Source organism: Argiope bruennichi, chromosome 7 (genome assembly GCF_947563725.1).
Source record: "Argiope bruennichi chromosome 7, qqArgBrue1.1, whole genome shotgun sequence".
In the NCBI taxonomy this organism is placed as follows: Eukaryota; Metazoa; Arthropoda; class Arachnida; order Araneae; family Araneidae; genus Argiope; species Argiope bruennichi.
Genome location: NC_079157.1, coordinates 51,640,866 through 51,656,205, shown reverse-complemented (window position 1 = coordinate 51,656,205; position 15,340 = coordinate 51,640,866). Strand labels below are relative to the sequence as shown.

General features: G+C 26.7%; 1 protein-coding gene across 4 annotated transcripts in view; it reads left to right on the top strand.

The window, feature by feature from the left end:
• LOC129976113 (adipocyte plasma membrane-associated protein-like) overlaps positions 1 to 13,007 on the top strand; it is a 49,052-nt gene extending 36,045 nt beyond the window's left edge. For all 4 annotated transcript variants that reach the window (XM_056089500.1, XM_056089501.1, XM_056089502.1 and 1 more), the window contains exons 3-9: positions 132 to 247; positions 478 to 567; positions 4,099 to 4,215; positions 5,781 to 5,955; positions 6,647 to 6,781; positions 8,357 to 8,627; positions 12,101 to 13,007. In XM_056089500.1, coding sequence (XP_055945475.1) covers positions 132 to 247; positions 478 to 567; positions 4,099 to 4,215; positions 5,781 to 5,955; positions 6,647 to 6,781; positions 8,357 to 8,627; positions 12,101 to 12,298 — 1,102 coding nt within the window. In that variant the 3' untranslated portion in view covers positions 12,299 to 13,007. The remainder of the gene's footprint in view (positions 1 to 131; positions 248 to 477; positions 568 to 4,098; positions 4,216 to 5,780; positions 5,956 to 6,646; positions 6,782 to 8,356; positions 8,628 to 12,100) is intronic.
• The last annotated feature ends 2,333 nt before the right edge of the window (positions 13,008 to 15,340 follow it).

Genomic DNA, 15,340 nt, shown 5'->3' with positions numbered 1-15,340 from the left:
AGGCTGATCAATTTTTAAGGGTTTTTAGAATTATCTTGCTTATAATTTTAAGAACTGAATATTTATTTTCATATGGTTATAGATTCTTTTAAGCCTGCTCATTTACGTCAATTTTCTTTTCTTATGTTTAGCTCTCAGCTTCCTGAAAAATTTAGTGGTGGTTTAGCAACCAATGAATTATTAGATAAGGCAGAACGCCTTCATGAAAATAATATTCTTTGGCCAGAATCATTTGCTGAATACAAAGGTAAAAACAAAAGTTTGTATGTTTTAATGACAAAGAAGTAGAAATGTTAATATTTTTAGCTTTAAATAATTAAAATCTAATATTAAAAATCTTAATCCAAGGACTTATGAAAAAAAGTTTTATTTACCTTTTTGAATTATCCCTTGCTTTTTTTTTTTTTTTTTTGCTAAGAATGAAGTATGAAAATATTTTTGTATACTTTTTAATATATGATTTTGTTATAAATTTAGGACAACTCTACACTGGGCTAGGAGATGGAAGAATTGTCAGAATAACAGACAAAGAAGTTGTACCCATTACCCGTACTGGTAAAGATTGTGGTAAGTTTTTTTTTTTTTTTTCATGTATATTTAAAATCATAATCATTCTAAACTATTACTATGTGTTATTGAAATAATTTTATACCATACACTATTTTTCTTTTGAAAATATTGGATAGATGGTTAATTACATGTGGAGAAAATGTTCAATTCTGTCATAATATTTTATATTTACTTGGTGAAGTTTTAATTTTATTAAATGATTGAATGAGTTTGAATTGAAGTTGAATTATACTTTCTTTTAATTTGGGTTCTCACTAAGTTACTTCTGACTAAGAATTTTGTTTATTTGGTTTCGTAGATTTTGGTTCCATAAATTGTGGTCTGAATTGTCTCCTTATCTTTCCAATAAGGAAATATTATTGCCTTTGAATTACTCTTTACTGACATTTGAAACTTATCTTATTCAAAAAATTTTATTATCATGGAAAAGATTATGTGTGATAAGCTTAGTTAAAGTTCAAGTAGATATTGTTTTATTTGCTGGCAATTAAATCTTATTACTCATACATATTATCTCTAAAGCTTTTTATGTTATTTATAGCAAGATCATAATAGAAATTGAGAATTTAGCAATAGTTAGAAGCCTCTGATTAACCCTCCCCCCTCTCTTTCTCTCACTCACTCATTCACTCACTCACACACACACACACTTACCCTTGAATATATCTAAATGTTTTTGGCCAGCAACTAAATTTAATCTATCATTTACTTTATTGATGTTGCATTCTTTTTTTTTTTTTTTTTCCTCCTTTTCTTTCTTTCTCATTCTTGTGTGACTGATTTTATAGGAATGGAATCTCTTCAATCGCTGATAAATTTAGAAATGCCATCTTTAGTTTAGGATGCCATTTCAGAATTTTTGTTTATTTAAGTTTTTATTATTATTATTTTATTAAGTTTCATAAATATTTCTCCTTTATTATTATTTTAGACTTTGTTTTTATGTGACCCTTCAGCTTTGTGCATTCTATTAAAAATTATGTTTTATAAAAAAAATTGTTATTTATGACTGTGAAATGGGGGGGGGGGAGGTACAGTGAAAGCTATTTTTGAAAAGTAATCTCAATACTCTCCTCTGAGCTTTAAATGGAGCATTAATAGACAAACCCAAAAAATAGCTAAAAATTGATTCTCTAAACAATTATACCCAGTAGACATATTTAAGTGAAGCAGAAATACCTCATAATATCATATCACTTTAAACTTATTGTGCTATATTTACCAGTTATTTCATCCAAATTTTTAATTTGAAGTCTGACATCTGTATCTGCAATTAGACATCTGTATCATCATTCATAATATTTTTCATAAAATTATCTACTATTAAGTATATAAATTTGTGGTTTTACTGAAAAGCAATTGGTATGTTAAGTACACTTGAAAGTTTTCTAAAAAGGTTTTTGCAATTTGAACTTTTGTATATATGTTTGGCATTAGTTTTATAATAGTTAATTATGACTGGCATGCTGTTACTTGCATAGAACACTTAGATCACAAAACACTTTCACATGGCAAAGGACAGACTATATATAATAGTAAAAAAATATCTAAAATTACATTTTTTGTAAATTTTAAAATGACATTTATCATTTAAAATTTTATAAAGCAAATATTGATATTTCAAAATAATTTTGTATGATTGAAGATATTTTATTGAGTTGGGAGAGGAGTGAAAATGCATTTTGCTTTAGAATGCAGTTTTATATTTGTCATTATTTCATTTTAAGCAAGCTACTTTTTATGCGAATAGATTTAAACATATGTTAGAAAGGATAAAAAGTTCCAAAAAATACCATCTAACAGGATTGCCATGCCACCAGGAAAACCAAGAAAACACAGATAATTTAGAGATAATCTAAAAAAACTGGAAAAATACAGGAAATTTTAAGTTTCTTAGTTATCTTTTTTTTTTCCCCCATCTAAAAAATGCTGATCTTCAAAGATTGCAAGAATAAAAGATTGTAGGCATAGCTTCCAAAAACGAAACAATACCATTCACGATTATGTAATATGGAAACTCCTCTTTTTTTCTGTATAGCTCAGTCCAGTTTTGATTTGCTCGCAATTGTTCATTTTTTATGAAACTCCTGAATTGCAGCTAATGAACATGCACACGACTTCTGTAACTGCATGAAAGAATAGAATACATTTCTCAGGTGGGAACATTTCAATCTGTGGAGGCAGCATGGTGGTGTTTAGTCTACTATACTTAGTTATTGATTGGTTTGATTGTTTGAGAAACTGTGAGCTTATTCAAAGTAGATAGGAGAATTTGTTTTAAACAATGAGTTGCTTGAATTGGATGGATAAAAAAATCAAACCTGATTTTGCTAAATGGGTTCGAGAAATTCTGTTAAATCTAATTGTTGCATACTGCTCGCATTTTAAGAAGATAATAAGCCTTAGTAATATTGGGAAACATACAGGACTTCCCTACGAGTTCCAGAGAGTCATCATTGATAATGGATAAAAGGAAAAGATATGTCAAATCTGAAAACATCAAATGTCCGACTGATTTCAAACTTTTTAGTTGGAGAATAATAATTTAAAACTGAATTTTTATAGGCTTTAAAACTTGTTGCTTCACATTCTTCCTTGAATACATGCAATTATATTGAAAATATTTTCACATATGTTCGCTAAAAGTGAAATATCTAAAAAAATGTACATTAGACTACAAAAATGTCCCAATTTATTTGTTAAGGAAATTATTGCTTTTTCCATTCCTTAAAATCATATTGTATTATAATTAGTGCATCGATGCATTATAGTTAGCACATCAGATCAAGCATTTCCTCATATCTTGAATATACTTACATACAGGGAAAACAAGGATTCGCCCCCCAATTTGAGTGGCAAACTTGATCTAAGGATTAAAGTCATAAATTAATTTTTATTACAATTGAAAAAAAATATATATATATTCCATGTTATACTTTAAACTTCATTCTAAATAATATTTAATATCTTTATCAAAGAAAGTTTGAAAACTGCATATTTGTGCAATAAATGAAAAATATTCCTTTATTTTTAATTAAATGTTTCTGAATCTCAAATATCTAAATTTTTTTAAAATTTTCTATTTATGCATATGGATTTAATTGGATTTTTTAATTGTAAAATATAAACTACTTATATTTCTTTAATTTGTTTGTATTTTTTGCTGAACAGTCATGATACTACATGGAAATATTTATAAGCCATAAACAAAATCTATTTTTAAAAACATGCTTTTTCTTCTTTTTCTAACATTAACTACTTGTCTAAAGTTATTTCTTGGTACCCATTTTATAAGTTCAATCTTTATTTTTGTCAAATTATTCCTACAATTATAGCCATTCAATATTTTTAGTCTATTTCCTTAGTTTCTCTTTTACTCTTTTAACGTAAAAATTATAAAAGAGACTTCAAAAACATAAAATACTTTATTTCTTTACTTAAATAACGTGAATACCCAACAGACCATTATGTTACATATCTGTATAATCTGAAATAATTAGTTTTTGATTTTTACTATGTTGTTTTTAGAGGGAATATTTGAAGAACATATATGTGGACGGCCCTTGGGAATGACTTTCAATAAAGAAGGTCGCCTTTTTGTTGCTGATGCCTATCATGGACTTTTTAGTATTGATATAAATACAGGTATTCAAATTTAATATTTACTTATTATTATTACCAATGTGACTATAATTTTTAAATAAATACTCTGTATAATTCAATTAAAATAATTTATTATAGTTGAATGAAACCACTAGAAACTTGTTAGATAAACCATTATCCTCACATAATCTATGAAAGATTCATTTATTCTGACTTAACCACAATTAACTTTTTTCTTGAGGACTATAAAGATACTAATAGATTATTTACCTCTACATATGTGCTGATATATAAAATTTACCACTTGGTCTTTAAAGCTTCACTCCCTTTTTGACACTAATTTTTTAGGTCTAATCACTCTAAGAATGGTCTTATATTCATATTCTATTGTATCTCTAAAGATTTATTGCTAATTGGAGAAGATAATAAGTAATAACAGAAGCTATTGCATTTAAACAATATTTATTTCTAAATTGGTAATTATATTTTATATCTTTGCTGAAAGTCTAGGGTTCATCATATTTCCTATAAAAATATACATTTTATATTTTTAACATAATTCACTGATGATGCATTTCCAACCATTTTAAAATAGTGGAATTTCCTTGTATTGGATTTCTATTGAGTAATTTGTAAAAATGAAAATATTTTACTTTTTAGCAATCCTCTTAATTGTTAAATATTATTAGTGAACTTTGGCTATTAGATGGTTTCCTAAAGATATTGATTACATTTAATTTCAATTAAATGTAATTCATTCTGTCAAAATGGCAGGCTTTATAATCATGTTCTTTTAATGGTCTTGCAAATGTTTTGTCCATTGGATACAGAAACTTATGTATATATGCTGCTCATTTCTCTTTTAACTTTCATGGAATTGCTAATTGACTTCTTGTTTTGCAAACTACACAGATAATAAACAGAATCTTTCTTCCTTCATTTTCAACAATCTTGGAAAATATTCATTTATTAAATATTTAACGAAACATGAAAGTTGTTTGAATTTCGGAACAAAAATGTAATCTAATGTTGGAAATTAGACCAAAAAAGGAGGGGGGGGGGGGGTATTGTCAAAGATCAGGAAAATTTTGCATGATTATTAAATTGATATCATTAAAAGGATAATTTTTTAAACAGTGAAACAGTGTATAATCCACTATTGAATATTATTAAGATTCAAATATTATTTGCAGTACTTGGTATTATATAAACACTGCTGTTATATAGTTCTAACTACTAGTTACTTTAACAGGCTTCACTAATAATGCAATTCATAAAGAACTGGAATGTGATACATGTTAAGTTTGAGAAATGCCTTTTAATGTCTAAATTTAAGTAAACACAGATAGTTAATGCTAAAACTTAAGCTTAAACATATATTTGGTATCTTAATATATATGAATTTTCACCTTATGTGGGAGAATTATAAGCTTTAATTCAGGCTATCTCTGAAACTTATCTCAATTCAGAAAGAAAAAAAGAAATTTAATATTTGCAAGTTTTCTTGGTGAGATAAGAATGGAGGTGCACAGTAAGGTTCATTATGTCAGCTTTATGATGCATTTATATGATTGAGAACATAACATAATTGTTTGGAAATTTTTCAGGTAAAAAGGTCAATATTTTGCCTTCAAAAACTATTGTTGAGGATTTGCCCCTGACTCTTCTGAATTCTTTGACTTTTGATGACAAGGAAGAAAATCTTTATATTACTCAGTCAAGTTCTCGATGGAATATCAGTCATGTTATTGTGAGCATTATTGAGCATGATACTTCAGGCCGGTATGTATATTTATACTTTTGAAATCCTTCACGATTTAGAAAACCATTTATGTTTTTTTTCTTTTCAGAGTTCAGAAGAAAAAAAATTCTTAAATATCATAAATATTCTATAGCATAAGGCTTCTTGTTTCACCCACATTTTCAAATAACAATTTTTTTTTATGTCATTTTTATTTGAAAATCATAGTTATGGCTCCAGAAAAACTTCAGCTTAAATTATCTATAAATAAAAAAAGACTGAATTAAAAAAATAATTATAATTAATATTATTCACATTGAAGATGTTTTCAAAAATCCAAACTTTATAGTTATTGTGAAAATTACTGGAGTCTTTATGTTTTTGAAACATCACTTGATATTAAAGCTTCCAATTTACAACCTTCTTCAAAGAAAAAAAGCAGCTGTATTATAAATGAATTTTCTTTTGATGGTGTACTAAATGCTTTAATTTTTGCTACTATTTTTACTATTACTACTATATGCTTCTTTAAGTGTTATAACAATTTTTTAGGTAGTGCTTTGTTTTATTGTCAATTATGAGAATTCTGGAACTATTAAATTTAATGTAAATTTTGTTATAATTTTGATTTAAATAAAGAAGTTTAATATCTTCTATTTGAAATTATGGTTGTATTATGTAATTGATTTTATTTATTTATTTATTTTTAATTCTTATGCTTTTATATTTTAGATTGCTTAAATTCAACATGAAAACAAAAAAGGTGTCAGTTTTATTGAAAGATCTTGCCTTCCCAAATGGTGTAGTTTTAAGTCATGATAAAAATGCATTATTAGTTGCTGAAGGAATGCAAAATAAAGTCTTTAAGTAAGTATCTTAAAATATTTAAGTGTTTAATTTAAATATATAATTTAATTAATGCCAGATTAATTAATATATTAATTTTTTTAATGCCAGATTTATGCACATTTAAAAAAATTAATATTGAAGGCTATTAAAGTTATATCATGTAATAAATTTAGAAATTTATATAAAGACTTTTCATGAAAGATTTTTATCAAATAAGTTAATAGTGTTTTAGTTTTCTATATTTGTCTATGATAACCACCATTGTGATAATTTGATGTGCTGTGATTAATGATTGTTAAAACATTTTAGGTAAGCATTTTGTGTAAATATATCTTAATAACTTTTTCAATAAAAGGGTTTTTAGCTCTAAATTTTGATAGATATATAATTAATACTATTTTAGAAGCCTTGTGCTATTCTGTTCATTGTACTATGTATTTCCCTAATTCTCTATCTGTATCTTAATGCATCCAGTTGTATCAGAACTGAAATAAAAATGGATGTGCTTTAATAAATTTGACTTTTGCTTGATTTTTAAATTAAATCTTAGCAACAACGATCAATGCAACAAAATGGCAATATATATATATATATATATATATATATATACCTTATTCTGAAAACTACACAATATGAAAAGATAAGCCAAATTTTTCATTTCTTGATCATCAAGAGTTTGAAATAAATATCTAAGATGAAATATTAATAGCAACAATAAAACATGCTTTCTCTTCAAAAATGCAATATATTATTGTAAAATATGTTTACAATATTCTTTAAAAATTTATTAAAGGTGTAAAACATTATACAGCAAAAATATTGGTAATTGGAACAATATTTCTTGAGTTTTAAGATAATGCAAAAGTCTTTTTATTATGTTTTCGGAAATTATCATGGAAGAATGCACTAAGATTTTGTTTAATTTTTAATTAACATTTCAAATCAATCAATTTGAGTGGCAGATTCCCATTCTGTAATATAAATATGTATATGCATTGGTACTTTTAGAACAAAAGGTTTCTGTATAGCACCAACATGCAAGCACATTCATTTTAATTATTAGTAGAGATGTATAGTGGAAGTTTACCAAATTGGAATTACCTAAGTTTTTAATACACATTGGGAAAAAAAAGGTAGAAAAATTTTGTTTGTTTATTTTCAGAACAGGAGAATTAACTTTTTGAGAAATGTACTTTAAAGTAGCATAAAATAATTTGCCATCATTTTTTATAATTTTGTAATTGTTGATGAAAGTATACTGAAAATTTGTTTCGTAAATATGATATATAAGTTTTGCTGGATTATAAAAACAATTAAATATCAGGTTTTTAATATTTGTGTTGTAATTAAACCTAGCAATGAACTTGTTTTTTAATGAAATTCTTTTCATATTAAATTCATTTTTCTGTTTTAAATTTTTAGTTTAAGAAAAAAAGTTTTCACACAGTTTGAAATACTTAACAAAAATGTACACATTAGACTCTTGATTGTTGTAGCATATTAAATAATAGATTCATATGGTATAATCTTTTTTTTTTCCCTGCAAAAAAAAAAAAAATGTATAACTTTCTTATTTTCCCCCCCTTTCTTTAGATATCACATCGGTGGACCCAAAAAAGGTTTAAATGAAGAGCTTTCTATGTTGTTACCTGGTGAGCCTGACAACTTAAAGCGTAGTAAAAATGGTTACTGGGTTACTGTGGCAACTGCCCGCTCTCAGGAAAATCCTACTTTGCTGGATCGATTTAGTGATAAACCTTTCTGGCGAGCTTTGCTTCTTCATATTCATAGATTAACTACTTTACCCATAAGTACTGTTTTGAAATTTGTGCCAGATAAACGAGCTAAAGAAATAGGCTTTGAGGTAATTTTAATATATATATATTTATATAAATATGTATAATATTTAATATTCTTAAAACTCAGGAAATTTGCATTTGGTTTTAAAAGGAAGTCGTATTTCACACTAAAATGATAAAATGGGTTGTATGTTTTTGTTTTGTAAGTTAAAAAATAAACTCCATATAAGTGATATAAAGCAGAAATGTTCTATTTAGTAGGCAAAATTAGCATCCTTAGTAAAATTCTAATCATTCACAGCTTAAGCTCATGATAAAATGATATTGCAAGTATATTATATTTGGTAAAATATTTCTAAACATGATTTTAATATTTTTTAAGAGAATATTGTCTTAAATGCTCATTTATTAATACTATGCTTGAAATTATCGTTGTTTAATTTCACGGTTTTTTTCTTCTTTTTTTGATAACTTATGTCAGAAAAATAATGAATAATTTAATGTGTCATAGCAGTGTATATATGAAATTCGTATTGTCTCTTATAGAAAAAAAAAAAAAAGACATAAGTAAAATTCTGATTGTTGTACAAATTATAGGCAACTATCATCACTAATAATTTTGACAAAATATTTTGTTGGGTCACCAGTCATTTAATCCGAAGCAATAAGCTTGCAGACCAGGCTGCAATTAACATCTTTTATCTAAAAAGTCATGTTATTTAAGATATTTTAATAGCAAATTCCTCCATCTCTATGAACATAAAATTTTCTTTATTTTCTTTATTTATTATTATTAATCAGGTTTTGTTTGGGGGGGGGGTGAATATTTGAAACTGTTATAAAATTTCAATAAAAGATATATTAGGAAGCATATGAATAATTGATTTGAGTTTCAAGGGCTGGTATTTGGGTATTTGCTAACAACATATTTGTCTCAGTATTTTATTAAAAATGTTGAATTTTAAATATTTTTAAATGGAATCTCTTAATTTGAAAATTATACTTTGTCAATTTTATTTATAATGCCTAGATTCTAAGTAATTTTAAAGCTCAGTTATATATAAATATATTTTTAACTTATTAGCAATTTTGTTATTCTTTGAAGATATTGAGATAGAAATTCTATCTCGGTTATTAAAAAACTAGTTTTAAAGATTAAGTTTTTTTTGGTTGCAGTTATTGCGAGGGAAAAGCATAAATGTGGTGCAAAAATGTTAATATATGAACTGTATAATTAGTAGTTTCTATTTCATTTTCACAAGATAGTTATTAAGGCACTTTTACAAAATAAAGTTAATTTTATATATATATTTTTTTTAACATTTCTGGTTCATATATATAATAATGGCTAAACATTTGTTGTTGTATTTAAAACTTCTGAAAAATATATGAAACTGAGTGAGGTTGAATTATAAAATAATATTGCGAGAATGTCTACTATTCAGAACTTTTGACTTGAATTTTTAAAAATTTTTCTCCAGCTCAAACAAAGAAAAAGAAATGTGATAAAGTACAATTGTAAAATTCTGATAAAGTTTTTTTTTTTAAATCAGGGGAAAATAAATATATATGTGAAGTAACTTTTTTTTTGTTAAGGTTGGTCTTATTCATAACAGAAAAAAAAAAATATTAAAATTTTTGTCAGTATTTTACCTTTTTTGCAGTTCTGATTTCTTATTAACAGACACCATTCTTCATTTATGTTAATGAATCAATTTATTGAACTACATGGGTTAAAAATATTATTTCATGTATTTGTGGTATGCTGCCCACAGTTAGTCTAGTAGTTTAATTAAAAATACTTCTCTTTACTGCTCAACTTCTTTATTGAAATAAATACAACATATCTTACTTTGTGAAGATCTTTACTTTCACTATGTCTACAATTAATATAATTTCACCATAATAGTTAGTACTTGATTCATTAAAGAGAAAATGTTTAGATACACATAATGATCATAATTAAATTGCAGATGTTAAGAGCTCTATTGCAAAGAGAAAAAAAAATGGACTAAACACAATGATACACCTAACATATTATAATGCATACAACTTAATCCATCGAATATTGATTGATAAAAATTTCCTACCAGCTGTAAAAATGACACAATAGATTATATTTGGGCTATAAAATAGACATAAAACTTAATATAAAAGCATTTCATATAATTAACTAAAAGTTTATGAATATTAAAACACAATAAATTTTGGGCAATTTCATTTTTAACATTTGGCTGAATTTGCTTCTATTTTAATTTGATTTACAAAATATGATTTATTATTATTATTATTGAAGATCCTGATTATACAGAATATAATTCTGTCTGTTATCTATCTATTGTGCAGTGTTTTGCTGTATGGGTTTAATTATCCACATTTATAAAATACTTGAGCAATTTAAATGACCAAATAAAAAAAAAATCACTAGAATTAAAATCAAACTAGCAAAAGTTTGTTAGATTCACATAATTTTTGTTGCGAAAGGATTAAAAAGGAGAAGCTTTTAAAATATTTTTGTGTGACTATGCACATTAAATATTAGTGAATCAACATAATAAAATGTTCTCATTTCTTTAGTTTTCATCCTTTTTTTTTTATTATACAAACTCAGTCTGCCACTTTTATTTCTAGGCAAAATAAAAGCTGCTCTTCTTTTTTAAGTAGAATTCACATAGTCTAAATAGTATTATGCAAAATGGCATTCTATTAAAGCCTGTACTTTATTTGTAACTGAGCTCTAAACATCTATATTTTATGTAACATTATCTTGCAAATTAATTTGTGTATTTAGTATTTCATAATGAACTTAATTATCGTACTATAATATTATCTACAAAATTCTTTGAAGTAATGTTCTGCTTATATATTAAATTCAAAAATATGTAGATTTAAATTCTTTCATATTAAGTCAACAATATGTTTTGTTTTGGCAAAAGTGAGACACAAGTAATATATACTATTGGATGGATGTCAAAATATAGTCCATTAATAGTACACAACAACTGTAATTTATTAAATGTCTCAAATTTGTATTGCAATGATCAGAATTTGTATATAAAAGAATGGACTCGTATTTCTCTGTGAGCTTGCATTTCATCATAAAATACTTCTGTCAATTTCTTAAAATGGGAAATTGTTTTAAGCAAGAAATATTTTAATATTTAAATTTAATTTCAATTAATTGTTGCTGAATTTCAAAGAACATTTGCCTCCTTGGTTTTAAAACCAATTTTTTACGGCTTCTGAGTTTACTTAAGGATTTTTTGATTATGCCAAAATCACTAATACATAAGATACTATGATTTTGTCAGGATGGCTACATTCCTTGCTGCTTCTCACATTGTGTCAAAATTGCCATCAGCAAATCTATTTTTATCTTTCCCCCGATTTATTGTGGGGATTTTCAAAATAAACATGCACCAAAAGGTGGTCTCCCCCCCCCTTCCTTAATGCCATGTCTTTTACAGTCATGCTGATCTCTATTTTTCAACTTTTCCATAATTTTTAATTTCCTAAAGTGAGTGATTTTTTTCCCTAGCTCCTCACTGGTCGTTTGATAGCAGATTATTTATTGGACTATGGACTTGTCCTGGAATTCGATGACAAGGGAAATATCTTAAGAAGTTTCCACTCCCCATCTGGAAAAATCACTCACCTTTCTGAAGCATTTGAACACAATGGTTACTTGTATCTTGGATCCTGGAGAAATAAGTATCTTGGTAGATTAAAGCTGTGAAATGCTTTAATTACAGTTTTTGTGTTCAAAGGCATGTCCTTTTTTTCCCGTTAAAATTGCTGATCATGACATTAATTGCACTGTTAAATATTGAAAACATTTCAAATTATTATCACTACTTAAGAATATTTCTAGATCAGATATTATTTAAAGATTATTTTTATATTTAATTTTTTTCATATATTTGTATTGATTTGGTTTGTTTTTGTTTCCTTGGTATGTGAAACTTTCTTTGTAGAAATGTATCTTTTTATAATTACTTTTACAGTTTTTCATAGAAAAAAAAAAGCAATACAGGCTCATCGTATATTGAAATGTGTGAAAGTTATAACAACTGGTATAATTTGCGTTATAATTTAGTTACATAAGTAATATTAATGTAAATTATATATATATATATATTTTAATATTAAATCAAATGACAAATGGCCTTTTCTCACTACTGATATCTCAAGAAAATAGAGTGAATTACATTCTTTTAGGTACTTAAGTGGTTGAAATTAAAGGAAATATTTAAATATCATTGTGTTCTGATTAGACATAAGGTGATTAAATTCAAGATTTATACTTTGATTTTGCGAAATTGACCGTTTTGAAAACTTTTTCTTGTTGACTTAAGTGATAATGATTACTTTGTATTCTCATCGTCATTATACTTCGAGATCTTCATTCCAATTTTTTTCATTCAGAATTTTTATAAATGTGTTGTCTGGTAATAAAATATTTGCCATTACTCTTGGATGGTATACATGTTTTATAAAATGTTTTTGTAAAGTTTTAGAAACTATATTTTGAGATATTATTTTTGATTAATTAAAATGTTTTTGTAAAAAGAACGTTAAAAAAATGTCCAACCTGTACCTGCAATTTTTGTAATAACAGATTTTTGTAGTGAAATAAAAATGTTTTTGATTAAAAACTTTTTTACTGTCTAATTTTATAAAGATAATTTGTATTATTCATCTGAAAATTGTTTTGACCATGAATTACCTTTTTTATTTGCAAAATATATTTTTAATACATATATTTATTTAGTGCATTGTTTTAAAAATTAAAATAGAGATATTAGCTTTCATGCAACATTTTCAAATATGAATGACTTTTAAATCATCATTTAAATCTGATCAGTAAATAATAATAATTTACTACTAAAGCTTATGAATGAATTTGGCACTTTCCATCATAATTGTCATGCTTTCCATCACAATTTCGTAATAATCGCTGGCATTTGCCATACCAGTGAACCAGATTCCCGATATGATTTTTGATCAATCTTATTATCAGTGATGTGAGATGGATCTTAACATTTCTTTAAAGCTTATTAATCTGGAAGCTTTGGCTTCCTTCCTAATTCTTCGATTCTAGGAAGGGATGAAAAATCAACTCTCAATGAAGGGGAACAAAGGCAAGGCTCTTGCAACAGATTTTTTTTTTTTTTTTTCCCCTTCAATGATCTGACTAAGTGTGCATGTATAGTGTTGCTCCCTATATCCTGTTAGAAAATACTTCACTTTACCAGTCCTACTCATACAGAGTCGACGTGTTTTTACTTTCCTTGTAATTGTTGATCTTTTATTATGAGTGTTATTAGTAATAAATTTATTTTTTATAATTAATATGGATTAAGTCCATTAATTTCAAATTGTTCACTATCGACGAATTTATTACTTGCTGGCATACCGCCAGAATTAGGCCTACCGCCGTAACATAAAAATTGAAGTATTTTCTTCGGGAAGACAGCATACATTGAAACAGGAAGTAGCAGGTGGTACGAAAATTCCGGCCCCCGTTCACCTGCTACTTTCAATGTATGATGTCGCCCCCTATATCCTATTGGAAAATACTTCAGCTGCTTTTACATTTTTTTTTCTCTTTTTTTGTAAATATGAATTTTTCATTCTGTTTCTATGGTGTAGTTCCCAAATTTGAACAATTGTGAATAAAGCACCGTTTTTTTTTTTTTTTTTTTTTTTTTTTTTTTTTTTTTTTGTAAATATCAATTTTTTATCTGTTTCTATGGTATAGTTCTCAAATTCGGAAAATTGTGAGAAAAGCACAATTTTTTTTTAAAAATTTGTTTCTTTGGTGGATGTACATAGTTATTTAAATGAAAGCTTATTTCTGTTTACAAAGAACTTTGATGAAGGTGATTTTTGCGAGTGTCTTTTTTCTTTACATTTTTTATTTCTTTCATTGTGTTTATCATATTTTGGAATAAATTGAATCTGAATATATCTGTTGCTAGACTAAAGTGGTTTAGTAGATGGCGAGCGAGTGAAGCGATCCGAGAGGAACTGCATTAGCAGTTCCTGGGGGTTAGCGAGCAAGGGGCGCGGCCCCCTTGTTTTCATATAAAATCCAAGTTTCGTCTCCAGTGACAAGCTTACTTTAAAAACGCGATGAGAAAGAAACTGTTGGGACATCCTAATATTTAAGATATTGTGTTTTTGAGTTATTGCGTTTGCAAGTTTGAGGAATTACTGACCGATAGGCAGTCAACACTTATATTATACTTTAGATATTATATATTATCATGTTCTACTTTAAATATTATTTAATTTGCTTTAAATTTGTATACCAAATTTTCTCATTCTGTTTTATACTTATATATCTGCCAGGCTATAAGTTAATATAATAATTCCTCTGCATGGATTTCATTCTAAATTTAATAGAAATCTATTATTCATTTAATGTAATTTCATCTATCTACCTCGAAGCGTCTTTTGTGTTGTGTTTACAGAGTTCCAAAATCCAAAAGTGTGTTTTTCGGACTCATGAGGTCCTAAAGGTGGAGATTAATGAAAATGCACAGTTCGATTATTGTTACGAATCTGCGATGCGGCTTCCCAGCATAGTGGGTTCCATAGGAGATCCCAGAGCTTGGCGACAAACTTGGTGACCATTTGGCGACGATTTTGGCGCCAAAATAGATTATACCCGGAACATCGAGAATTTTCCCGATCCGTCCAGTAGGAACCGAGTTACGCCTCGAACGTTCCTGATTGGTTGAGAGGCTTCTAGCCCCGCCTCCTGAGACCTATA